Source organism: Labrus bergylta, chromosome 11 (assembly GCF_963930695.1).
Source record: "Labrus bergylta chromosome 11, fLabBer1.1, whole genome shotgun sequence".
Lineage (NCBI taxonomy): Eukaryota > Metazoa > Chordata > Actinopteri > Labriformes > Labridae > Labrus > Labrus bergylta.
In genome coordinates this window covers 18,764,508-18,792,260 of record NC_089205.1, presented here as the reverse complement: position 1 = coordinate 18,792,260, position 27,753 = coordinate 18,764,508, and the positions used below count along the sequence as shown (strand labels likewise).

General features: G+C 39.9%; 3 protein-coding genes across 3 annotated transcripts; 1 reads left to right on the top strand and 2 right to left on the bottom strand.

The window, feature by feature from the left end:
• Window positions 1-8: 8 nt before the first annotated feature.
• On the bottom strand, window positions 9-16,611 carry LOC109999068 (protein Smaug homolog 2). Its single transcript, XM_020653981.3, has 13 exons — window positions 16,291-16,611; window positions 14,410-14,932; window positions 13,792-14,262; window positions 13,373-13,615; window positions 13,120-13,229; window positions 12,727-12,813; window positions 11,324-11,615; window positions 10,920-11,005; window positions 9,907-10,022; window positions 9,477-9,672; window positions 8,989-9,115; window positions 4,271-4,354; window positions 9-2,912 (listed from the first exon to the last, which is right to left on the bottom strand). Exons 2-13 carry the CDS (start codon window positions 14,603-14,605, stop codon window positions 2,884-2,886), a joined length of 2,037 nt encoding a protein of 678 aa, XP_020509637.1. The 5' UTR covers window positions 14,606-14,932; window positions 16,291-16,611; the 3' UTR covers window positions 9-2,883.
• A 1,492-nt stretch (window positions 16,612-18,103) lies between these two features.
• On the top strand, window positions 18,104-20,373 carry gmfg (glia maturation factor, gamma). The gene is made up of 7 exons (XM_065960675.1): window positions 18,104-18,259; window positions 18,719-18,815; window positions 18,938-18,987; window positions 19,068-19,119; window positions 19,270-19,350; window positions 19,527-19,600; window positions 20,026-20,373. The coding sequence occupies exons 1-7, from the start codon at window positions 18,257-18,259 to the stop codon at window positions 20,095-20,097; spliced, it is 429 nt and encodes a 142-aa protein (XP_065816747.1). The 5' UTR covers window positions 18,104-18,256; the 3' UTR covers window positions 20,098-20,373.
• Window position 20,374: 1 nt separating this feature from the next.
• On the bottom strand, window positions 20,375-25,096 carry paf1 (PAF1 homolog, Paf1/RNA polymerase II complex component). Its single transcript, XM_020654676.3, has 14 exons — window positions 24,851-25,096; window positions 24,228-24,260; window positions 24,032-24,124; window positions 23,829-23,950; window positions 23,655-23,721; window positions 23,468-23,569; window positions 23,207-23,312; window positions 22,861-22,929; window positions 22,525-22,628; window positions 22,311-22,427; window positions 22,042-22,170; window positions 21,750-21,855; window positions 21,280-21,358; window positions 20,375-21,129 (listed from the first exon to the last, which is right to left on the bottom strand). The coding sequence occupies exons 1-14, from the start codon at window positions 24,895-24,897 to the stop codon at window positions 20,708-20,710; spliced, it is 1,596 nt and encodes a 531-aa protein (XP_020510332.1). The 5' UTR covers window positions 24,898-25,096; the 3' UTR covers window positions 20,375-20,707.
• Window positions 25,097-27,753: the final 2,657 nt, after the last annotated feature.

Genomic DNA, 27,753 nt, shown 5'->3' with positions numbered 1-27,753 from the left:
ACCACAAGTGAAATTGCAAAAGAACTGAACCTCTTTTATTGGGACCGTCAATGGACGAATGCTGCACACTTCAGACCATTCACACGTATGAGTGACAGTAAAAAAGTACAGAGAAAGCATGGGATGCAAAAGTTTCATAAAATATTAGAAAATGTCAAGGGGATTCATCAGAATTAAATATAAATTGTACAAGAGAAATATATGCAATGTAGCCTGCAGTTGGCTGCATTGATTCAAAAACAAAATAAAGCCTGGCAGGGTCAATGACATGATCTCGGGACCACTTGGTAGAAGTCTCCATTTGACACAGGCTCTGTACCTCCTAGTGGATGCTTGCTATGTGAAAATGCACAAGGCTGAAATCATGAAGTGCATTCCCCCCCCCCCCCCCAACTCATTTCATGCATCACTGGAATGTAAACATGGAGTAAACATATTCCTTGGCCTGTTATTAGTGTTCAGTTTACTCATAATCAGAAATTGTGGCTCAGATAAGCATTGTCACCCCCTGCTGCATCTTCATTATGCATAGACACTTGCAGAAACTTTCTGCACTGTACCTTTCGTGTCTATATGCTGTGAAATACAAAGGCTGTCCGAAGCTACAGAGGCTATGAAAAGGATAATCTGAGCCATTTGTAACATAACACAATTGATATACAGTAGTGAACAGTGAAAAATAAAGCCAAGTCTTAACGTTGTCAGCATTGTTAACTCACAGAAGTCCTTTTTGGGCATAAGTGTGATGCATTTAGTAAGTCAGATCTATCCAAGAGCCTGCTCTGAAGAAATCCATGACTAGAATACTACTGAAGACATTTAATTCGGCATATTGAGGATGCTGGAGCTGTGCATTTCAGGCACCACATGAACAGTTTATCAGGACATGACAGCTAATGGTTCAATCACAAGGCCAGGGAAGCTATTCTCTCTTTTCGCTGCATGACTAGAAAAGCAGGCGTTACATGCCTCATACAGTTAACCACAGGGGGTAGAAGGCTTTTGTATTCAGGCTCTACCCAGCCAGCTCATGTGCGAGAAGGCGTCAGTTGTCCAATGTGTTATATAGTGAGATAATTAAGAATTCATGACATCACATAACATGAAATGGGCATTATCCCAGAGAGATGTAAACAGTGACATTTAGGCGATATAAACATACAACATGAGTTGCAAGATTTTTTTTTCTTCTCTCTGGCTGTTGGTGACTCTGGGCACCATCAACCACCATGTCCCCTATCTACAACAGTGCTGTATTAGTGTGGCAAAAACATGCGATTATAGAAAATAAGCATAAGTTATCAATATCAAGGGAGAGTAAAAAATACAATTGGAAAAGATATCTGTAAATAACCATCTTTACGAAACAGACTTCCTATGGCTCTGCTGAAATAAAATGTGAATGGTTATCCCTGCCTTATGATGCAACCAAAAGTGATCCAAAAGTTAAGACCATATTTCACATACATGCACCTCCGCTCTGCCACATTCAAAGGCAGAGGCTGTGTAAGACAGTTTTGGATTAAACACTGATACCACATGATAATGTTAGGGTTCGGAGACTGAAACACATTGAGACACAAACAGAAAAATATGGACATTGTTAAGCACCTTGAAAATCATGATTCATCAAATCGTCATGTTGGCCATTCGAGAAGAAAGGGCATTGTGAGGGCTTGCCGCTGCGCTCCAGATTATTTATAACAGGATCAAGCTTCATTTTCCAGAGCCAATCATCAGGGGGCCAGAGGGCTGAGATGGGTTTCATTTAGTTTTCTCACCCAGCATTAGAGTGTAAATTGAAAACACTGGCCCCTCCTCGCTTTTATCAATTCGGTATCAAATCAGCTCTTGCACAGTACAAACCCCAACAGCCCTTATTTACCCCTCAGGGGATTCCTCGGCACAAAATGAGATTCATCATCATTTATGTAGTTGGGTATAAAATAACAGAGACAAATTGCAGCTGGCATAAATTCTTTGAACTGCTGTTCTTTAAAAATATCATACCATTCTGTTGCATTTCACTGCAAATATCCATCTCAAAATAACAATAGCACAACTCTTCTCTTTGGCTTTGTAGAAGTTTGGAGGACAGTTGCTTCTACTTTGATTATGTGTTCTGGGAAACCAACCGAGACAAGGGGTTTGGTTGGATTACAAGCTTTTCCTAAATCCTCTTGGACCTCTTTGCCTCTAAAAAACGTTCTCTAGAGAGAATAAAAAAAAAGAACAGAGGAAAGCTTTCTAAGTTTCAACCAACACAAGCCCTCTCTAGTGGAACAATTTGAGCGGCTAGAAGAGTGTATGGCTATCAGTATATCCACAGCTGTCTTCAAGAGGAAACTTAGTGAGTTCACCCCGGGGCCAATTACAGTTTGATAGCTAATAACAGAGATAATTTAATGAAAGTGCCTTACTTCTGCCTGGAAATAGTCTGAGTCTACCCACAATGGTTGCAGGGGGCTGTGACTGTCAGTATGCTGTGGGAGGAAGCCTTTCTCCGAGGCAGGAGGAAAAGAAGAGTAACTAACAAGGCAGAACCTCTTAAAGACAGCACCAATCCACCGCTTTTCTCTCAGACCACGGCAAACTGAGCCTCTGCACATCATGTCACAGTCCTGCATGTGACATGGAGCAGTTAGCTTTTTGTCTTCTCTGCCCTGCAATATAATAATCTTCTGTATTCCATTTTTTTTAATAAACTTAGTTGTATATAATAAAGTACAAAAATATTAGAGAACATATACACAGTTTTTTTTGTCATTTTGTAGTGACTGCTTTGCCTGGTTTTCTTAAGCATACGTATATCTTTGTGCTGGGTGACGAGGAACTTGACAGGCCTCAACTGAAGGGTGTTTCTCATTTTCTTCTTTTCATTTTTCATATTGTTGATGTCCGGTCTGTTCCATCTGAGGAGGAGATTAGAAATAAATATGTTTTGACACATTAACAGACATAAAATACACTAGACCGTTCACATTTCATCCTTAAAGGGGAGTTGCTTTTTCTCTTATCCCACAGTACAACAGGTTATTGATGCCCTTTTTATGTGTCCACATATTTTCTACATTCATTTTTTTATTGTTTTCATGCCTTCTTATAGAGTGCCGGCCATTGAGCAAAGCATATCTTATATTTATTAGGTGATTATAGGGATCTGAACTTACCGATGGAGGAAAGTGTTGTAATGTTCTAATTGTTGATACTACCTCCAAAATCTGTATAAATTAATCTGCCATGGTTGTATGTGTGCACAACAGTGAGGTGGATTTTAATGGGATTTCTTTGTAAATAAATAATAGGAAAACCTTCTGAAACTAGTTCAATGATCTTATGTACATCTTAGGCCCTGTGTCTATCTAGCCAATTTTGTGAGCAGAAAAGTGCTGTCTGTGCACTCAGGAGTGCTTGCATGAAGCGTTGAGAAGGAAAGTGCTGCACGTTCATCCTGTCTCTATGACAACACTCTGTTGATAACGGCTGCTGTGTGACTGATACAGCTCAGTTACTTTTTACTGCATGCTTTTTTTTAATTTTAGATCGTTTATTTCCGGATCAGACACAAAGAGGATGTGGGTAAAACACACGATTCACAGCGGCAAAACTTCAGGGAATATCATATATTGGGAAAAGAGCACAGGCAACGTCAACAGCGCCTTTCTGAAAAGTTGGAAGATTTTCAACTTGAGCGATCGAAGCGGCTGCACAAAAAAGGCGCTGGATCAAAGATGCTGAGCGCTGTGCTTTCTCTCCAGGCGGCTGCTTTCTGCTGTGAACGCTCTCTTCCTCATTGAAAACAATTGGAAAAAAACGCTAGGTGGACACGGGGCCTTAGTCACTAAAAAAAATATGATAATCACAATCTCACTATTCTTGGAACACAGCAAAATTATACACAGCCACTGAGCTTCAAACTCGACATTATGATGCTAATGTTGTCATTCAAGCACACAATATGAATCAGTGTGTTTGTTTGTTTTTTGCTCCTCAAGAGGAAACTGCCTATTGTATCATTTAGATGTTATTAAATATTAACATACAAATGTGACTAATGAAGTATGAATAATAAACATCACAGACTTGGGTCTCTGTTTGCCTATAGGAAGGTGTGAATGGACTCATTATTATGCCGTTCTTTCCTGAGAGAAACAAGCCGTTAATAAAAATCCTTCCTCTCTTTGCATAGTTTTAATATATTATGGGCTGTTGTTGACTAGGTGGTATTGGTTTGACAGAGTCTGTTTATTCCAGGGCTGTTGACACTTACCCCCTAAGGCATGCTCTGTCATACTGAGGCACAGTGACTCCAGCGTGGGGTTGATCTCCAGGTCGGCACCTGGAACTTGGCATTCTGAGGGAACAGAGACCAACAGTTTCAGACCATAAGAACAACAAGAGATGGGATTGGATCAGGACTGCAATTCATATTTTTATACTCGCAATGTTACGAAATGCAGCTGTTGACTCTCCTTTAAAATTATGCAGAATAAAAGTGTTAACGTTCATATAATGTTGAGAAATTGACTTACATTATTTACAGTAACTAACTGGTTGGTACTTAATTTTGTGAGTTTGTTCTGTTAGTGGCAAAACACACAAAGAAAAAGGTGAAATATTTTGAAAATGCTACTAGTAAGTTCCAACATGGACCAACAGCATAGAAATACTGCAGAAACTGCAAGAAACTGTGATACACTGTCAAAGCAGTTTGCAGTACATAGTTGAACCTTTTTGTTTTTATGAATGAGTTGAAAGTAGAGGCAGCTTTAAACCTACAACAAACCGTTATGAAAGTCTGTTATCACTTTCATTTATGTTTGATTTTACCAATCACACTGACAATACTTGGGTAGAAATCCAGTTTTGCAATTTATTGGAAAAGTATTGCAGACCTTCGGCGTATGTTCATCTTTGATTTGAATGTTCATAAAATGTCTGAAGAAGGTGAAAGTAGTTTGAAACAGTTTCATCACCTGATCCCTTTTGTTTGTGTCCTGGACTGTACTGTATAGTGTGAGGAGTGGCATCATGCCTGCTTAATAAATTACAGTTGAAACTACAAAACAGAGAACGTATATTCTTTTATCTGTATTCTTTTTTTATTTTGTAGGACTGCTGTAAGTATTTGAATAATTTCTGAGACTGTCTTTTATGTGTTTAGTTCTAAATGTTATATCAAATATATTGAATGTTTGACATAACAGAACCAAGCTGATTGAATCAAATTTGGCAAGTTGTAATTTTTTTTGATCCATGATTTGTGCTAACTGACTTTCTGTCAATATATTTTGTACAAAAGGAAACTATCAAATTGCTGTGTAAGGGGGAGGTATCTCTTTCTCTCTCAGAGGTTTCTTTTCTCCTTATCCGATTCAAAAGTCTCAGAAAAGTTGGTGTTGTATGAGGTACAGACAGTAAAGCCCTCAGAGGAAAATGTTTGACTTGTGATTTTGTGAAATGAAAATAACATTTGACTTGACTTTTCACACATTTCCTTAAAATAAATAGAGAGCCAGAAAAGATTAGACTCAAGCCTCGGTGCACAATACATTTGCACTGTGTGACATGATGCTATCTGATGTAAATGTAGTCTGTCTCAGCATATGAGTGGGTGAGGTAAAAGATCCCCTCCCCAGTAGGGCTCTGTTCACCCATGGATATGATCATGGGTGAACAGAGCTTACGTCAGAATGGCACACAAACCTTGAATGTGATCACAGGTGGTCCCTTAAGACACACTTGTGTTCTGATTTTAGGTGTTAGGTGTTTCAGGATGCAGACATGCATCACTTATCTTCAGAAGAGAGAGGCTAAGTTTGAAAACAACACCTGTGATCACCAGCTGAGGATCAACTTTGTCTTTCAACATGTCTTCACTCTGAACCACAAAAGTTTAGTTATAAGTAGCCAGAAAAGACGGCCAGTTAAACTTGTTTTAACGTTTTAAAACTCTTGTTTCCTCTTTATCAGGTAACATGTTTTGATAGAGGAAAAACGACCCAGCACAGATCATCAAGTGAAGTCCTTACACCGTTTTATTGTTTCATTTCTTCAAAAAAAATAAAATAATAATGTTTCATTTTTTGATTATTAGTGACTGTTAGACTAAACGTGAAAACGTGACATAGGGTTTAACTTCAGAGGAAGATTTTTTTGGAGCAAATTTGAAGGGAAGGTTAAAAATAAACAACTTCTAAAAATTCTATTTTAACAGTTTTTTTTTTTTTATTTGTGTATTCTCAATCATGGAATTAAACTGAGGAAAAAGGGCGGATTGTTCTATTTTTTTTTGTGGATTTGGAGAGGGAGCAGTTACATAGAGGAGCACCCAGATGGTCAAAAAGTTGGTGTGTTTGCCACATGGCAGCGACATACCCTATTAAATTCAGGCCATAGAATTGTGTTGCGTGTCACACCTATTGGTTACTGTCTGCTTCTGTACTGCCAAAAGTAAATATGAAGGAGTCACAAAGGCAAAAAATGATCCTAAACCCAAACAACACCTAGCTGACAAGGTGGAGGTAGCATGTTGTGGGGTTGTGAGACGTGTCAGTTTGAGTAACTGAAGCATGGCTTTAAGAGAAAGGTGCAATAAACAAATGTCAGCCTATTAGAGGCACCTCTGTGGTTGGATTACATCATTGTCTTCAACCACAGCTATCAGTCACAGCATTAAGAGTTTGCCTTAAACAGCAGCACTGGGTGGCACCAGCTATGTATTGTTCAAACGTAGCCTAGTTTGAATTAGTTACAACTTAAATCTTACACTTTACTCCTAGTAGGTGTAAAGTCCTCTGTCATGTCAATACATCTGTCCTGGTGTATCATTTTGAAAGGCAGGATAACGAGGAGGATGTGGTGTCAGCAGTGTGTTCTCCGTCATACATAACATCCTGAAGAAATATATGATGAATCTGTTTTGTACTCCCAATTTAGTTTTAAATGAGGGCCCAGTATAGAGTTCCATTAAATCCCCTTTTGTCTTAGATGGCAATGACACCACTTAATGTCACTGTTAATATTTCACACTAGCTGTAGATCAAGGAAGTAAGCTCAAGTATCACCTAATCATAATGCTTTGTCATTTGTTCCATACATTGTTGTTGCTGTTTGTGGATTAAAGACAGTTAACTGAAAGTATTTTCAGCTGTTAGCCTCTTTGGATACAGTTAGGCATGTGAGACAACGGCGTAACAAATTAAGCATTAAGAAAATAGCTTTTCACTGATTAGTCACATTAAGTGCAATTGTAATTTCTGACACAATATTTTGGTCAGTTTGGAAGTTAAGATGAAACTTGTGTCTTTGTGGTGCAAGTGCAACCTATAAAATATTTACTTTATTAATCCTGCGAGGGGAAATTTGGTTTTACACTCTGTTTAATGAACATTAACACACACATGCACAAACAGGATCCTATGGACATGCACTAATGGAGAGATGTCAGAGTGAGTCGGCTGCCCACAGCGAGTGCTCCTGAGAAGTTTTGGGGTTTGGTGCCTTGCTCAAGGGCACCTCGGCAGTGCTCAGTAAGTGGACTGGCACCTCTTCAGCTACCAGGCAAATGTCCGTGCCTGGACTTGAACCGGCGACCCTCCAGTTCCCAACCCAAGTCCCTACAGACTGCGGCCCCTTAGTGTGGAGTTTATACCACCGACTTAAGACAGAACTTATACTTTACATAGCTGGTGCAACATGCCAGCAATACTATCCAAGTACTGTAATCAGCTTTATTCTGTTTTGGTTTTTAAATAAAACAGAATATGAGACTCATTATTAACTGAGCTATGGTGTTGTGAAGGTCAAGGTTTAAATTTGAAATGAAATAAGCACCATTTATACATTAATTTGTAAAAATATGTAGCATTTTAAACACTTGTGGTAAGTGCGCTCATCAATGCAAGAATCTTAACCATTAAGGTATATTAGTCCCCCATAATTAACTGATTCCAGGTAATCTATGACATTGTAATAACAAACTATAATAGTGTTGTGCCAGTGAGGAAGGTATTTTAAGTTAAACCCGGTAAAATGTCGGCTATTGACAGGCTACTAAGTATCTGGAATTGAAAAGGTTTGGAATTGTTATGGGGAAGAAAAGGCCACACACCAATTAACTAGAGTATATAGCTAACTCAGGCTCAACAGTTGTGTTGTGCATGGCCACTGTCAAATAAACTAATAAACCATAATATACAATATATATGAGTGTCTTTAACATTGTGTATATCAACTCCTCTATTATGGCCAATGGTTTAAAGAAAATGTATTTTTCCATATAACTCAGAAACATTAGAATGAAGCTGTTAGAAAGAGACAAAGCTGTTGATTCTAAAACTACAACACTGCCTGGTTCGTACATCTGTTGAAGTTATCAACTTTTGGCTTTAACACAGAACGCTCTATTATGCAAATGTATTATGATGATGGCTCTCTTTATAAAATGACAGAACCATCATGGATGAATTTGCAATGCTGCTGTGTGACATCTGGCACAGGAGACCAGGCAACTGAAAGGTTAAGTATATGGTAAGAGGTGACAGATTGTTTACCACAACATGCCGCTAAGCTGTCTTGTTATATTGTCCTTGGCACAGACAGAGAGCAGATTACTGTTCTGGCGCCTCACCAAGAGACATCTCTGTCTTTCTCTCTTTTTTTTTTTTTTTTAGTGGTATAAAAAAAAAAACTGTGGCGCTTGTGTTGCTCACAAAACCCACTAACAGGGTGTTAGTTGCCCATTTCCATAAAATCTCTTTTCGATTGACAATGCCCAGTTTAGTATAAATACATGTATTTTAATTTAAAATGGAAAGAATTTCTGATGAAGAGAAACGTTGAAAACACTAGTATTGTAAAATGTAAACTGGAGGTTGAGAGAGAGAAGCCTTTTTGGAACACAGATTTTGGAACACAGACAGGATAGATGTGAAGGCTGGTGAGTACAATCATGAAGAATAAAAGAGGCTTGACCTCATACAATACCTTGCTGCTGGAACATGAGCATGGTTTGTGGGGAAGTGTGGACAGGGAGTGAGTGGGTTCGCTGCACAGAGCTGCGACTCTGACTTGGCATGCTGTTACTGCCCCCGGGGTTGGCAAACCACAGGCTCTACAAAGGGAAACACAAGTTCTCATTACGCAAATGCCACTCATCCGGAGGTGAAAGCACGTTTTGCTTATCTTTCAGCTAAGTCTGTCAACAGAAACTCTTCAAGCTATGAAGACGGATCAATTCATATCAAATTGTGATGCCTAACCATTTGTTCCATCTTGGGTATGCTGCTTAAACTGCCAAAGTGTCCTGTTTTTTTTTTTGTTTGTTTTTTTTAACTTGTTTTCCATTCATAACACATGTATAAAAAATGTTTTTGTCTTTTTGTCATATTGGTAGATACTTTCAGAGACAAATTCATCTTTAACGATTGATAAATATAATCCATTTTAAATCTTCTGATAACAGCAGGACTGACCTGTCTACCCTGGCCAGCCAGTGCAGGACTGGTGAGTGTGTGTCTTGGAGATGCTCCCCCGATTCCACCAGGACTTAGACCCATCCGCCCAGCTGGAAGTCCACGGGGTGTCATCTGGAAAGCCCTTGTGCCCCGCCGCGCAACACCTCCACTCACAGAGCCTGCTGTGGGAAGGGAGTTGGACCCATAGGTCCAGCTGGAGAGAAAGAAAACAACACAAAAAAAAAACAAAAAAAAAAACACATACTGTTACTGTTGATAAAACTATAGTTTGTTCATTTAAACAAGAAAGAGAGAGTGACACTGAAGAAGGGAAGGTAAAGAGGATCAAAGTAAAAAATAAGACAGTTAGGAAGAAAGCCGGGAGTATGTAACATTTAGCTGTTTGGACATCGCCCTCGCGAAAGAGTCAGATCAAAGGTAGTCTCACCCTTTCTGTCGATACACAGGCATGTCCAGCATCGCTTTCCGAGGGAACAGGCGGAGGAGTTTGAGGACCTGCTGCTTCCAGGACACCAACCTTTTCTTGTGGGTTTCTGTGAAAGCCTGACACAGGAGACGAGGCAGCAGAAGAAAAGAGGCATCCAATTTTCAAAGTGCATGAAAAGGTGTTCAGCAGATGCACATGGAATTATGATTATGAAAGGGTCAAGCTGCATTGCTCCTTTTTCCATCCATCCATCCTTTATCTATAGCTTTTTCCCGCTCAGGGTCACGGGGGGGGGGTGTCCAATTAATGTAAAGTCATCAATTAACCTAATGAGCATGTCGTTGGACTGTGGGAGGAAGCCAGATTACCGTGAGAGAACAAACGCACTAGGGGAGAAAATGCAAGCTCTACACAGCGAGGCCGTGTCCGACGGGGATTCAAACCATGATCCTCCTCGCTGTGAAGCAACAGCACTAACCACAGCACCACCGTGCAGCTCCCTTCATTAACAATACATGTAAAATGGCCGATATTGCATTTAAATTATTCAATCATGATGAGGTTATGTGTTGTGACACTACGATTAGGTTTATTTATAAAAAAATAAAACATGTAAATGTATTAAATACCTTTAGCTAAATATTGTTAAATAGCACTTACAGATTGCCTGTTGAAGGGATACTTAAGCCTCTGTTTTGCCTCACATGCAACGTGTAATGTGGAATAGTGGGGCAAAGTTATCACTGATCCATCATCAGGGGGAGGAACAGAGGCTTAATGGGGGAAGACTACGACGATGTGTAACGTGTGTGTGTGTGTGTGTGTGTGTGTGTGTGTGTGTGTGTGTGTGTGTGTGTGTGTTTGTATGTGAAGCACAGGGACATCAATATTTTACTATATTTAATTTGAAATATGAACGGATGCAATGTGTAAGTAAAATGGCGTCAAGACAGCAGAGCTTTGTAATGGTGCTGTTGCAGAACTGCAATCTCCAGGGGGGTTAAGGCTCTCACCTCATGTGTCAGACACTTCTCAATGAGCTGAAGGTAACAGCTGATATTTTCCTCATCTGGTCTGGAAACCAGCAGCTGGGTGCACACTGAAACAAAAACAATATACCAAGGTTTATACTTGTGTGTCTTCTTGAAAGAACTGGAGATTCTGAGGGAGAATGTATGTTTTTTCTGGGTTTTTTTTTAAATACAGACATAATAAAAAAATGCTTTATAAAAATAAAATTTTAAAACAATGAAATGTATTGTAAAAATACAATTTTAAAACAACAAAATGTATAGTATTTTTAAGGATTACAATACAACAGGTGTATATCTACTGTAAGCTGTTACTTTTGTGTGTGTTAATGTCCTTTAGAGCATAACCTATTTCAATCAGGGAATCTCTTCTTAGTTACTCTTACCTTTTCCCATGACTCGGGTGAACTGTCCAGCAATGTCGCCATCTGAAATAGGTGTGACTGAAGAGTCTCCATCACAGGGGGGTGGGTTGTGAGTCTGGAAGCCCTCTGAACCTGGCTCTTTGTCTGCTGCTGTTTTTGCGGCTTCTGACGGGGATGTGGCTGCGTCCGAGGTGGTGGCTGTGTCTGAGGCCGTCTGTATCACACTCATTGAGCTGTAGGCCTTGATGGGTGTGATGATGATCTGCTGCAGCTCTTGGAGGGCGTTACGCAGGTTTCCCCCTTCCAAAATATCCTGTCAAGAGATGGTTTGATGTTGAGAAAGTGTGATGTTATGAGGGGGAGAGGGAAAATGGTTTTACAAGCTGTAATTTAAATATCATGATTTAAATATCTTAGGTGAAAAGAAAGAATCCGCTCTGACTCTGCTTTGTTTCTACGCCAATAAGTACAACAAGTATTTCTCAATGGAAGAAAAGAAAGTGCCACATAAAAATCAAGAGGTCCACAATGAAGAGGAGCAGAGTTCGGGTTAACCAAATAATTTTCAGCTTTGATGAAACTTTTGGAACATTTTGAATTTGAATTTAGAATACTGATGAAGATCCAGTATTACACAACACTCACACAGGCAGGCAGACCTTTTCTAGTTTGCACACAGCAGCTGTGATTGACTCTGTCTAGGTTAGTGTTGCATCTGTCACTAACATAGACTCCGTAGGCTAATGGACAAGTCTCGCTGTGCGATTTAAAACATGAAGAGCTATAGACTGGAGGGCTTTGGGCGCATCTGTGAAGCTGCCCTGCTGGTGCAGCGGGCAGCGTCCTCCAACTGAAGCTAATGCTTACAGGATTGGTGAATCCCACATTAAAAACAGTCATGCATCGGTCTGAACACTACAATAGGAGAAAAGTTTTCTAACTAAAAAGAAAATGGCTAAAGTTGTGCTGGTACTAGTGTGGCAGCAGGGTGGGGGTTCAAAATTAAAACGGCCATGAGAAGTCATCTGTCTGAGAGAAAGACCCAAAACTTGATGACTATCATGATATCGTGAAGTTCAATTGTTGCTCTCTTATTAAGGTGACCTATAGTGTCATGAAAGGTGCCCTAAAATAAAATGCATTATTATTATGATCAAATGATTTCTCTCCATGCGCCTGTAAGAATCTTCTTTGTACACAATATAATTATTTTTCATAAAGCTGTTTTAAAAAACCAAATGCTTTTAAATAGGTCAGGTTTCATTATCATCAGAAATATTCAAATTAAGATGAAGGGTAAAAACGTGGTATGATGGACATACAGCAAGAATGTATAACTCAACTTCTAGGTATGAGTGAAAAAAGACTAAACTAACTGCCCGCTTTTTTGCATGAGAAAAATAACATTAACAACTCTGAATTACCTTTTCTAAAGATTTGAGCACACACTGCCTCTCTCTCAGCTTTTGGATACTCAAGGCAATCTTATGCCGTGCTCCTTTGGTGACGTTCTGGGAGAAAGGACAGATAGAAAGTTACAATACTGCACAAGACAAAGAACAGTTGGTAATTTCTACAGTTACTAAATATCAAAGCTAATCACCATTTGTTTCATGAAAGCCAAGGGGCTGACACCGGATCACACTATTTGTATGTGTGACTGGCTCAATGTAACTGTAGGGTGTGTTGCTTAATTTCATGCCTCATTGAGAGTTGATGTATCATCAAGGTTTGGGGACAGTAATATTCACAAATGATAAGGAGGGTGGAATAATCAAAGCCCAGTCATAGTGTGTGTAAACGAGATGCTTAAAAACCTGTGACTCCAGGTGATGCTCTGTGAGAATCATCATCTCCTCATAGGTCATCTGGGAGAAGAGTGATGCATATTTATGAAGGCGGAGACTCTTCAACCATGCGGGGACATCTAGAACAAATACACACATAGGAACAAACAAAAAATTATTGTCATATCTTGCCTTATATAGCCACAGCTGTTAGCAGAGCACACCTTTTACCCGAACCAAATGTTGTGAATGCAATTGGCTCAGTAGGTAAATGAACTCTGACCTTTCATGCCACTGCCGTCCTCCTGGAACGTGTTGCGACTAGAGCCCTGGTCTTCCGTCTGCTCACTACCCGAGGATGCTACGCTGCTCTGCGGGGAGAGGGGTGCATGATCTGTTGAAATGAAATTCTGCCGACCCCCTGCGTCATCCTGGCAAATCCAATCAGAGCCACAAGCCTGGGGACTGGAAGGAATGATAGACATGACCTTCTTCAGAGGGCTGGGCTGCAGCTGCCCACCCAGACCTGGAGTAGGAAACAACAGATTTATGAGGAACAGAAAATTATATTACTCATCCTATAAAAGAAGAAGATAATGTTAAAAAGGCCTCTGGAAATGCAAACCAGTTGTACAGTGTGAGGAATATAGCCACAGTGGCCAAATACACCCCTTTCCTCCTAATGATAATGCTAAACATCACCTGTGTTATTGCTGTTGATGGGAGAGGACATCCCGACTGGGAAGGACATGTGTCCGTTCTGGCCGGCTGGAGACGTGCTGGATGAAGGGGACTTTTCATGCCAGGCGTGGCCAGGATCCAGACCTTCAGCAGAGCTTGGCCATTCATCTGAGCCCTGGCGTGGGTGATAGGGGCTAGATGGGGCCCGCGGTGCATAGCCACTAGATAGGTGCTCCTCCAGGTGGTTCAGCCACATGGCCAGAGAGGTGCGGTCATCCAGTGTGGTGGCAGGGTGGATGAGCGCATAGGACAGCAGCTGCCTGCTTTCTTCCACAAACAGGCTACTCTCAATAGTGTGACTCAACACCTTCTGCAGCAGCTTCATGTACTCACATTTGGCCTCGCTGTTGCGTGGCTGCAGCAGAGGCAGATGGGACAGCAGCAAGGACACAACCTTCTCCTTTGGCTCCTGATGCCACTGGCTGACAATTGCTAAAGCAGACAGGTTTACAAAAGAAAATAATATTTACCAAATTGTTATTTTTCTTATTTAATAGACTTTCTCTTTTATACTAAAAGGAATGTCAAAATAGCAGTGTTGAATAATCAGATATTTAATTACATGTCATTTACGCCTACCTGCATTGTTGGCCTCAGCTTCCAGGATGTGGATTTCTGTGCAGTCTGCCAGCCAGTGCTCAAGGCAGATGTGTAAGAAGCGAGCCTGGGTGCGGGAAGCCCTCTTCAGGAGGGACAACAGTGCCACCGTCTGTTCACACTCATTCCAGCCCTTGAACCAATCTGTCAGGATACCTACCTGGTCTCGGAACATCATGGCGTGTCTCCTGGCTAAGGAGACCAGGAATGATAGGACAAGAAGGTTGTACTGTAACAACTGCTCTCTCAGACACAGACAGGATCAGTCCAACCCCGCACAGCGGGGTCGTATTTGCAACAGTCCTGGGATCCCCTCAGACTGGACCGAGGGGCCCTCACATGGTTCAGCTCCAAGAGGAACTGCAGACAGACGTACTGCTTGGACTGTCAGGAAGATATCTCGTGAAGTGATGCTGAGAGATTGTGTCAACTGTATGTAGTAATGACTCAAGCAAGAAATTTGTTTTTTCACTCCGGCATGTTCAGGTAAAACATCATCCACAACCTAATAACAAAAAACAGAGTAGACGGAAAGAAAAATATCAGATAATCATACACCGACAATAAAAATCAATCACTTTTATGATAAGCAATATTACGGTATTAGGATACAAACTGTTAAGTTTTAGTTCCTTTCAAATTTTAAACAATTGACTATATACTTGTATTTTAGGACAAAAAGAGATAAACCCAAACAAATCATCTATACGATCATAAAAATCAAAGTCATAACTGAAACTGTAGGGGTGTTATTTAAGGTCAGTCTTCCTTCATAGGGAGTCAAGTCAATCCTGCTTGCACGACTACATTCATATCATAATTAGAAATAGTGCAAGTCACTCACTAAAGGTTTGCCAAAAAACATTAAACAAAGGGTATGAGCTCAGGTACGCTGGAACCAATGTTTTACACTGAAATAAAGCTCACATGAAAACAATGTCCTGTATTTACAGCAGCTATTAATAATGCACTAAACCACTAGATAATGTAAAAACACAAACAAAGCCACGAAGCAACAAGAGTAATGTGACATGACAAACCTGTGCACTACCAACACATCCACCTGTTACAGTTTGTTCTATAGGATTATTAAATGAGTGTCTGTTCAATGGTCTGTTATGACTATTTAGTTGACTCAACCTCATGCTACACAAATGATTACTGTTAGCTGGACACTGTGACAGTCTCCAAACACAGTGTGTGGCGTATTCAAAATCAAACAAACGCATTAAGATGCTAAACACCTCGATTTAACAAGCAAAAAAAAAAAAATCACTTTCATCCACATTCATCGAGGCCTCGTTAGAGATGGAGAGAGAGATCTCACAGTATAGACGTGTTGTTACACTCAGCTTTAAAGTTATTATGGTTTTAAACACGATTCGTTGTACACACTGAGCTACAACGAAAGCAGATAACCCACTTGTCTTATGACTGTTTCATCATAAGTCTTAAGATTTAATCCATCTACACAGAGACGGTATCAAGGGTTTGTCCAACAGATGTCGCCACTTTTGGTGTAAAATGCTACGAAACAGTGAATCAATTTCAACACGACTGTCTTACAAGGCGTTAGACTTGTTCAATGCTGAGTAAAGCTTAAATTAACCCCAACAAACAACAGCTCACTCGGCCTAACGCTAGCCGGTGAAAAGGGGGGATTCAGGATTTGTATTGTTTTTCTCGTTGACGCTGTTGCTGCCCATTTTTTTCCTCTTTCGTACTTCAATCTTTGCGTTGCTAACAGGGAGGTTAAAAAGCAGTTTGGAGAAATACACACAGTCTGTCGCTAGTTGTCTAGATGAAGTTAAGTGAGTTGCGCTGAACAATTAAAAAAAAAAAGCCAAAAGGTTTGTTGTTTACCTTTGTCAGTTGTCACTGGGCAGCGGGTTAGGCTAAAGTGCTACTGCATAGCTAGCTCGACGGTAGGGTAGGGATAGCTAAGTGCTAGCGCTAGCTTCTTAGCTAGCAAGTTTTTTTTTTTGCTAATAGATGCAATAACGAAAGCTTCGCTGAAAGAAGGTAGATTTCGATCCCATACGAGGTGTCCTTAATTGTATTCCTGTGCGGCGACAAGCCCCGCCCCCCCAAACTATGTTAAAGAATGTATGTACAAAATGTTTATTGCAGTGCAGAAAATGAAGAGAGTACGCCTGGAGAAATCTACTTCGATTTTGAGTTGACGTAAGACGTGGGTACTACGTCATACGCATGGACGGCACGTAGAGTTTTTGTTCCACCCACCGTTTGTTTAGTTCAGGAGGGTTTTTATTCTCGTCGCCCTGAAATACTCCTCTATTGTAATGGCTGCAATTCCCTAAAGGTGTAATAATGTTGTTACTGCAATTGCACTTTATTACGACTCCCCTTTCAGTAAGGACAGAAGACATTTAAACTTTTAAACTTTAGCCTGAGTTGCGTATATCATATATCAAACTGTATTGTGAGCTCATGTTTTTTTTTGTATGGGTGGGATATGTATGTATATATGTGTTGTGTTGTGTGTTTTTATGTATGCTGGCTGCTGGAACAGCTAAATTTCCCTGTTGGGATGAATAAAGTATATCTTATCTTATCTTATCTTACACGTAGCCTTCTGTTTCCACATGTACGTTATCAATGAATGACACAACTGTAGGAAAATAATATACAGAGGTCCACAGCGGACCTGAGCTGCACTTGCCATTTAAATTCACTACACTTTAGACACAAACTGAATGACTGTGCTACCTGTTTTACTTACTGTCTTTTTTTTTTATTTAAGCATTTTTTATTGTAGCTGTTTACTCTACTTTTAGAACTGATTTTATTCCTTACTAGATTTTTATGTGTCTTTATGTTTTTTTCAGTCAGACTGCTTGGGGCTGGGGAAACTGCCTTGAAAATAAATAAATACAATTTTATGTATTCAGATACATGGAAAAACTGACAAATAAACACAATCTTGAATCTTCTATAATAAGTAGCCAACAGATTTTAAGTTATCAGGGTGTCCAGATTAGATTGAACCCTGCTTTAGGTTGGTCTTGATGCATGAAAAGCATGTCTGTCGACAATAATCACATTTTGGGTGTTTTCCTTATGTGATGTAAGGTATTCACCAAGAGAACAACCTGCCCCTCCAGTTTCAGTAAAGAAGTGTGTGGAATGTGACTTATAGGTGGAGACATGTTAAGTTTAGCATGTAAAGAATTGATCTATAACAAAGCGGTACGAGCTCCATAGAGTTGTTCCTGCCACAATAGAAATTTGTAATATGACTTGTCATACTGCGACAAAAAGCCTTTTTTATTTTTATTTTGGTGCAAGTTTAGCCTGTACACTATTCTGCATTTATCTTTTGTACTTTCATTTACAGGTAAAATCAAAGGCACATTGTACATTTGCATGTAGATGTGATATAGAGTTATTTTTTTTCATTTGTGGATTTGTTACTCTGCAAGTTTCTATTTGATGCGCTTTCCTGTTAATTAAGGGGAAGTAAAAGTACCTCTCATCATTTTAGTCATGGTGATTGTCAGCTTATGGTAACATAAAGCTAGTTATAGCATATGTCCAAAAAGCTTGTATTCACAGATTTATTTTGCATATTTGTTTTCCCTTGATGGCCAGAATGTTTCACGCAACACTCAACTGGGCGTGCTCACTAGAGGCATCTTGTGTTTTTTTAAAACAGGAAGAGGCAATGATGCATGCACTAGTTCTGTGACTGCCCTCCCCTTAACATCTAAAGGAGGATCTTGACAATCCGAGAGTAACTGTCAGCCAAACTGTTTCAGCCAAACAGCGTCACCCTGAAAACAAGAAGACAGAAAAAGATCCTCTGAGAATGGTAGGTACAGCTGATGCAATTGCTTGAAATATTTTGCTTTTTTTGATGAAATGTTCTGGATTTGATGGACTGTCATTCAAAGGTATATATTGTGTGTATAAATTGCTTACTTAGAATTGTGACATAAGTCTACCATCCCCCGTGCTCTACCAGACAGGAAACTACATTCTTGCATGTTGCGGCAAAAACATTTCCTGCCCTCAATATGTCAGAATAGTGTCATGAATGTTTAATGCATCCATGCAAGCTGGATAGAGACCTCAACATCTAAAGAGAATGAGCAGACGTCTACTACCCCCTCTACCCCCTTTGTTTCTATTTCTGTTCTGTCGACCATTTCTATTGGCTTTATCAGAAGCAAAGATATATCAGGATATGTTATTCACATGTCTTAAAGTGACACAATTTGAGTGATTTTTCCTTCTTGGTTTTTTTTTTTTAATAAATGCCATTTTGCAGTCAAGCTCTCTGGTCGTATGTGAGGTGGATGAAAGTCTGAAAAAGAAACTGGAAAAGTTCAGATTCCGAAAAGAGACGAACAATGCTGCCATACTAAGTAAGTATCACATAGCTTTAAGTCAAAGTGACACATTTGTAACTTTATAAAAGACACATTCATATCCAGCATATCAAAGAATGTAGCTCAGAAGAAAATCCTTCACATTTTGTCTTTCATAGTGAAAATAGACATGGTGAAACAGCTTGTTATCCTCGAGGAGGAGTATGAGGCAAGTCGAATGTTACCTTCCTTCATGTGTTTAGATTAATTCTGCATTACAAGCCACTGAAACATAACTCTGTCTTTTAGGACATCTCACTGGATGAGTTGAGAGATGAACTTCCAGAGCGGCAACCCAGATATCCTGACTGAATGTCTTTATCAATGTAACAAGAGCTGCAAATTCACTAAATGTATATTGACAAACTTATCCTCCGATGTTGTGCAAAGATGCCACGAGAAATGGCTTTCACTCTTGAAAAAGTTGACCTTCCTTGACAGTAGAGCACATTTATGGTCTACAGCTACAAATATGTCCATGCAGATGGCAGAGTGTCTTACCCTCTTTGTTTCATATACTCCAGTCCAATGGGTAAGTAGATACAGATCAAACACAATAGTCATCATCTATCTCATTATGTCATTTTATGTCATTGTATTGATATAAAATCATTCTTATGATGATCAACTATGTGGTCCTTAGTGGAATTGTTAAGGTGTGTTTGATTGCCAAATTGAAGAATAACTTGAGAAAATGTGATTAAACAGGATGTAAGCCAGAGCAGCAGATGATGTATGCAGGCAGCAAGAATCAGCTGGTCCAAGCTGCACAGCTCACCAAGGTAAAAACTTCAAAATTTTAACCTCAAAAAAATAAACCAGTTCATCTTAACTCCCGTGCAATGACGAGGAATCATGTAAAGAATGTCCAATGTTTCCCCCTTAAGATATTGATATTCTTCTTGTTTGGAGACATGCCTTCAATGATACATGTAACAACTATTTGAATCTATGAAATATTCATCCATCAATCATAAGACTGAAACTTGACAATTATGTAGTAGAGAAAATCCTACTTACCATATTTCTCAAATTAACTGACAACCTGTTAAGCAGGTTCTTCATACATTTAAATGTGTCTATTGTTGTGATTCCTCTCCTTTAGAATGTATTAACCACCAGATTAGAAATTAAGGAGTGATTATCTCTAAGCTTGAGATGTCGTGTTGTTTAGATTCTGATTTTGTCACCTTGTTTCACCCTAAAGGTCTTTGAAACGAGAAGTGCTGATGAGTTGTCAGAGGAGTGGCTCAAGAATCAGCTGGCATTTTTTCGCTGAATCTCAATCTGAGAGATCTCCATTACTTTCAGTCTTTCCCTTTGTATAGCCTGGCTATTAAATAACATCCTGTGATAAACTCTGTAAAAATAGTTTTTTGTCTTTTTTTGTTGTTGCATTGAATAGTAATTAACTGCAAGTAGTATTAGAATAGAGATCAGACAGTCCAGCACATCTCAAGGTGATTGTAAAATTGGATGTTACATTGATGCTTTTACTTTGTGGTTCTTAACTTCATTACAAATAAAATAAAATAAAAAAGCCTTTGACAAATGAGTTTCTTACAAAATGTCACCTTTTTATTAACAGGTCAATGCCGTGTTACCAAGACACGTCAAAAACTGGGAGAACAAAGACATTTTTACATGATCTTGTACTGAATATGTGATAGACAAAAAACACAGGAATGGCGTACACATAGCTACCTGTGGGCAAGTGAAGTCTACAAATAAAAAACTGTGTTGAAGGGATCATCACGCATTAATAACGTATCTGATTTCATTTGTGTCGTCAAAAAACTACAGTCCAAGACTTGGATAATATCACGTTCAGCATAGAGCCATACGTACACATGAGACAGGTGGTCATCACCTCGTCCAGATCCCTGACCTTATTCACTGTCACTAGCATCACTGGAATCTGAGCCTCTGTCGCTACCACTCCCACTCTGATTCCTCTCCGAGCGGTCGCTGCTGCGGTCGCTCCGCGCCGGAGATGCGCTGCGACTCCTGCTGCCTCCTCTGTTTCCTCCTTCGTCCTCGCTCCCGCTGCCCTCCCCCCCACTGCTCCTCGCTGAGTTCTTGGGCTCGTTGTCGTCGCTGTCGTCGTCGCTTCCGAAGATCTCTTCCTCGTCTCGCATTTCTCGGGTTCTCTCTCCGCCGCTCTCGCTTCCGCTGACGCTCTCCTTCCTCTTCCGCTTGGCCTCCTCGTCCTCCTCCTCTTCTCCCCTTTGCTCCTGTTCTTCATCTTCCCTCTCCGATTCGCTGCCAGAGTTCTCAGCCTCGCTGCCGCTGCCTTTGTCTTTGTCGTCGCCTGAAGAAAACAATACAAAAGAAACGGAAAGGAAAAGATTCAATGCTTTAGTCAGTACAGACGGTTAACGATTAAGTTGTAACTCTAGTGCGGACAACAGCAAAAAGTATTTCATTACAATTGCAGTGGTAGAGACAAACAATAACTGACCGGAATCTTGCATGTCCTTGTCCATGTCTTCCTCTTCATCTTCAGGCTCATGATTCTCCAACTGAGCTTTACGCGCATCCTGAAAAACACATTGAAAGGTGATTACTCATCTGTAAATGACTTCTTTATCTAAGCCAATAGATAACAGTATAAGTGTTCAAGGCATTAGTTTGCATTAGTAAGGTCAAGTTGGAAATCAATGCTATGTGTAGGTTCTGAAATAACACCCCGTCTTGAAAAACAAAAACAAAACAGTACCCTTCAGTTACATAAAAAACTGTAACTCAGAGAATAATTTAGTGTTTCCTTCTCCTTTAAAGCAACAGTACCGTCCAGAAGTCAAACAAACAAACAAATAAAGGGTTCCGTAAACTAGTGTTGTAGCACTCCAAATCGGTCTTGTGCTCGGCTGTCTCGACTACAACACTACAGTAAACATATAAAAAAGTGGAAGGAAACCGTTCACTCACCTGGGCTTCAAGTTCTTTCTCATTCATATCTCTGTGCTTACACACCAACACTGCGTTTGTGGTGGACTGTGCTCCAGCTTTGGCTCTCCTCTTGCTCAGACGCACTCTTAAAAAAAAGGACAAAACAAAAGCTTGTAAGAGTAAGAAGCCTAACAGACCTCTGATTTAAGTCCTACATATCAGGGTGGCACTGCAGTTAGTTCGGTGAATAACATATTTATGCAATTTTTTTACAGATCTACACTTCAGATAAATCAAAACACACAAGCCTCCTTTCTTAACAACAACGTACCTCGTCTCGAGCTCATTGTAGTAAACGCCATCTCCGTCTCTGAAGATGAAGAAGTAGTTCTCTTCGTAACCCTTGCTGGCTTTGTTTTTGACGTTCCAGTTGTACTCCCTGGCTATCTTGTAATCATACCTGAAACACAGGGCAGGGGAAAAAAACAATATTTACTTCTTGGTACATAATTTGAAATAGGAAAAGCAAATAAACAACTTCATTCCTAAAAACAAGACAAAAAAAGGGCAGGTTTTCTTCAATATAAATGTATCACTTACAGATCTTCAGGCATGTAGTCCATCCCCTCATCACAGTCCCTCTTGCGCTTGCGAATGGTGTCTTCATTTGGCAGGAAGTAGGCCACAAACTGATTTCCTTCCTCATCCATCATACCTCTGTATTGCAGGGACAGCAAACATACTGACAATCAGCATTCATGCTAAACGTTACTTTTGAAACACAAACTCTCCACCACGTTTATTTTGAAAATACCTGATCATGGCCTGAGACATCATTTCCACTCCTGCTGGTGCTGACTGGTCCTTTGGTGCAGGATCGGAATCAAAGATGACCTGAGCGCATGGGTTGATCCACATCTGGGGAAAGAGAAAGAGTATTCAATATCAAGCCTCTAATAATTGAATATCTGAATCCATGGAGTGCCTGTTTTTATCCAGTTAAAGGGACAAGAACAGCTTTGAACAGACTGTTTTGCTGTTGCATATAATTATGCTTTATTTTATTGTCATCGTTTCCCCTCCCTGTACATCTCAGACCACAATGAGTCCGACTATAAAAATAGGTAAACCATGTGAAGTTACAACTCACCTTGAAGTCAGGGAACACAGGAAGCACCTCCACTGGGGTAACTCTTGGTTTACTGTAGTGCTGTGCAATCTGGAGGACAAAAAAATCCAAAGACATTCTTTAAATCACTTATACACGCAGTAATCAAGACTACATGCACATTATAACCTAATATGTCAATTTGCATCTCACAGCTGACTATAACAGTCCTCTACTGCAAAGAGCAGTTACAGCATGACAGGAGGTTTTATTTAACCCCAGTGTTCACAGTTATTTTGCCCCATTCACCAAAAAACTGGAGCTGCAAAGTCTAATGTCTACCAAATACTGCAGTCGCAACAAGCGTTGGGTTTTATTCTTCACCCACCGATTTCTGTGCATCCTCGAATGTCTTCTCAATCGCAGAAATCTGGCTGTCTCTGTCCTTGTAGATTTCTTCTTCAGTAAACTGTTGTTTGACAGATACACCGATCCTGAACACAAACACACTCGAGGTTATTCATACAAATACAAAAACAAACAAACAATTTACCTTAACTCTAAATGCGTCCCTGTTCTTCACCCACATGCAATCATAAGCTTCTCTTCTATTAGGTCATTTCAACGCCAACAACTTTTGCATACTTACTTGACCTCCACTTTCTCGTTGGAAACGCCATATCTGTTAAACTCTGTGGAAATATATTCTGTCTTTCTCATCCACGGGACAACTTTGGCATGCTGCTGCGACCTTAAACGGAAAAAAAGGAATGTTAAAACTAACACTCTCCAGATAAATCTAAAACAAATGAAGGCTCTCTATCGAGTAGGCGTACCTCTTTGAACTGGATGGAGCCTGGATGTCCTCTTCCAACAGCTTTTCATCAGCAGGATCCAACAGAACTGACGATTGAAAAGATTGGTTCAGTGTACTCAAGAGATTTGATCACACATGCAAGCATCTTAATAAATAAACACTAGTAAGTAACATGTAACAACTAAATACTTACTGTTAGGGTCAATGCGATATGTGTCTGGGTTGATGAGATCAATGGTCACCCCGAGGTCTGGTTCAGTCAGGAGCTCATGCTTGTGCTGCTTCTCAAGAGAAGTGGCTTTATACTGTACAAACCTGCCACACAAGAAAACTAACGTAAAAGCTGTGTCTTGCGTTCGTCAGTGCGTGTTCTGTGGACAGAGATCGGATGTTTACCTGTGCTGGTCGAATGGATATGTGATGAATTTGGGGTCGAAGGGGATGTCAGGCAGGCTGTTGCAGTACTTCACCCTGCAGACCACTCCTGACCTGTCCGAAAAATAAGAGGAAACGCACATTCAGGGTTTTAAAAAGGGCACAAACCGGTTAACACAGTAATAGTAAAAACAGTCGAAACAGTGCTGAATCTTACCTTTCTGGAACAGTTCTGTGTGAGGACTGACGACTGGAAGGGGGGGAAAAAAAGACATCTATGAGCATCTCTTCTGTTGAGCTTAATAACACCGAAGGATGTTTTTTTATAATAACTCAAACTGAGGATCACTAAAAGAATTACACTATTTGTATACCACATCTTTATTCTGATTGTGTAAAAAAACAAAACAAAAACAAAAAACAGAGGGTGATGTAACACCTGTCCTATTATAGACAGAACCTGTAGTTTACTGTGCTGAATGCAGACCTCAACTAGTCTTTGACATATTTTACATAGGATTTTATGTTTTGAAACTATCGTAAAGAGGGGGAACATATTGCCACAAATGAGAAAGTCAAGCTGTCGATTGAAAAATCAAAAGTGAACTCTCCTCGAAAAAGCTCTGCTACATGAATGCGTTCAGACAGGCTGTTGTTTTCTGCATCACTGTTAGCCACACGATTTGGCGTCTACTTGGCACGAACAGGAACTATTTCTTTATTCAAAAGGGTGATTGAGACTGAGTAATAATGTAAATATACGCTAACACTTAACGTGGAGGTGAGTGAAAGTGAACACACATCAGGCTGTTGGACTCGTTAAAGCATTTTTGAACTTACCTGTGTCCGTCTTCTCGCTGAGCTTGAGTCTGAATCGTTGGAGCCATGTTGTTATTACACACCGCTCACAACTCAAAGTTCAATCTTTGTACAAATATCCAACGCAGATACGTCGGTTTACAAACAAAACACTTCCCCCTGGTTAAACAACGAACACCTATCAAGTCTTATTTATAACGTTAACTGCATTTTTTTTTTTTTTTGGTTTGTTTTAACCCGGTAGGACAGGAGGACACCGGTAGTGTTTTAGAGATTCATATATGGTGAGGCTTTGCTGCATGGCGTGCGCCCCCTAGCGTCCTGGCATGTGAAGTCTACATTGCAGCATGTTAATACAACATTTATTTCACTTCTTTTGCCTCAGCTGCACAAAAAAAAAAAGGGGACCAAAAATACGCTCGTTTGCTTCAAAAGGAAATCCTTTAATAGACAGAGAACAATTCAAAAATATCTGCCAAATCAATAATGTCAAAGGCTTGAACATAATATAGTTCCTATTTTACTTTCATGTCATTTACTGGATATAAATTCAATATATTGTTAAGAGAGCGGATTCATTCATTGGGAACACTTTTTTTTTTTTTTATGTCTTCAGACATATTATCACGTCTCCTAAATTTCTTCTTTCACTGTCAGGTCCACTTCCAGGCCTTCCTACATTTTCGTCAGTAGATGGCGCTTTTGCATTTGCCATGATGACGTTTTAGTTATCATGCCATCTTAGTGTGGATCATCATAAGTACAAAAAGTACATCTCTGGCAGAATCCATCAGCCCGCAAAGGAAACCATATATATATATGAAATCCATGACAAAGAAAAGGAAGTATTAGTATGTCAATGAGCTTTAATGCTTTACTGGTGTTGTACATGTGATCAGCTTGTCTACGTTAGGTGAGGGTTTGGACTCCAGAAGAAGAGCATGAATTCATAATCATCAAGCTGCTTTGTTAAAAAAAAATATATATCAAAACCAAAGTACATGTCTCCAACACCTCAAATATTCAATATTTAGCTCACTGTTAATGGTTGTTCAATCAAACATACAACAAAACTTCCTTTCATCTTTAAAAACATTCATACGCCAACCATCCAACAGATTTCCTTCAATCTGATATCTGACACAATATGTAGCTGCAGACAGAAGCAGCTGTAGTTGCATAGAACGGCAGTATGACCAAAACGCCAACTCTGTGAAAATCTAGACTAGAGTTTAAAGACACAATGAAGCACTAAGCTCATCTTTTCTAAGCCGTGCTTTTTAATGGTACTGGCTTTGCTTAAATGACACTGTGGTGGCTGTCACACACATTAAATACGGAGGCTCTACCTCTTAGCTCAGTCTTCGTACATGCAGCAACTCTCCACTGCCTATAATTACAAGTGGGTCTACTTTTACACAAGATAACAAGGACAAAGCACAACCATGTGCTAGTCAGTTAGTGCAGGGTGGAAACAGCTACTGCTTTTTCATTATGGTCTTCAGTCACATTACTGCAACAGCCGTCCATTTGAGAGTCCATTCAGCCCGGCTATAAATCTCTCTCCATCTCAGGTCTCCACCTCTGTCTGCGTTCGTGAATCGACTCTGTGGAAAGAGAAATGTTAAAACTTTCCACACCAACACACAGTTTGTATTTCAAGTGATTGAATTCATTTAATCATGGTCTTGCCTGCTTAACATGTAAATCATCTGCCCAGGATCATCTGAAAATACCCTGTAACATCGAAAGAGTGATACGGTTAAAAATGTAATATTCACTAACCTGTGAAACAAGTACTGATAACACTACTTCCGTATTGTACATGAACCATTAAGCTTTGAGTGTTTTTCAATCTAATGATTCAGAAAGGGCATGATGCCCAGAGTGTCTAAGTTTGGGTTCTTTGAAAAAACTAAACAGACATTTGCCTTGTACATATTGCTAACTGAAGGATGGATAATAATTCCCCTGTTACACCTCATCTGCAATGTGTAGTAACAGAGACCTAACAGGGGCGAGACGGTGGCAATGTGCAACGTCACAGCTTGCGGGATGAACAGCGCTGTGTGGGTGTTTAAACTCTCGCCGCGTGTTCACACGTTGTGCCTCAGCCTCTTGAGCTTTCACAACGCTGTAACGCAATTCATGACGACACTGTGAAAAGGGTTATAGTTTTAACTTAAAACGCATGTCATTCATACTGTAGATCTTTGACTCATTCTGTCTCCTTTTGGGTTATCCCCGGCTTTGAGCCTAGCAGTCACAATCCAACATATCCTGGATAACCAGCATCACAAAGCTGTCAAATTGTTCAGTTAATGTGTGACACTGAATTTAATAAAGCGAGACACAATGCAAGCACAAGAAGTCTAATAAAACCACAGCGAGAAGAAAACCACAAAGTAGATGGGAATTACTTCATATTGTGTCTTTAGAATAGTCAGAGAACATTTTAGGCACTATTTTAAACTTAAGAGTCACAAATTTAAGATTCACAGTGGAAACTTCTTACCCGTCTCCCCAGTGGTAAAATGCCCTGTCCTGGTAAAACATGGACAGAAACAGCCAAACACTTATTGTCTCCACCCAGAAGATGACAAACAGGAACCATAGTGATGACAGCAGGACTTCACACAACATCCTGGAGGAGTGTAAGGTCACCAGACACAAAGTGGGATTAGGTTTTACAATGCAATGTTTCCTTTTCCAAGTAGCATGGAGAATATGGATAGAGAAGATGCTGCTTTGCATTTTTCACTTTACAATATCTGGCGAAAATAAAATGCATCAACTGTGTCACAAATGTTCTTAATTAATGAAAGGTAGCATTTTATGTGGGAAACAATGTGCACAATAAGTACGCACCATAGCGGACGATACTTTGGATTACAACAACAACAACAAAAATTGTAAATAAGTAT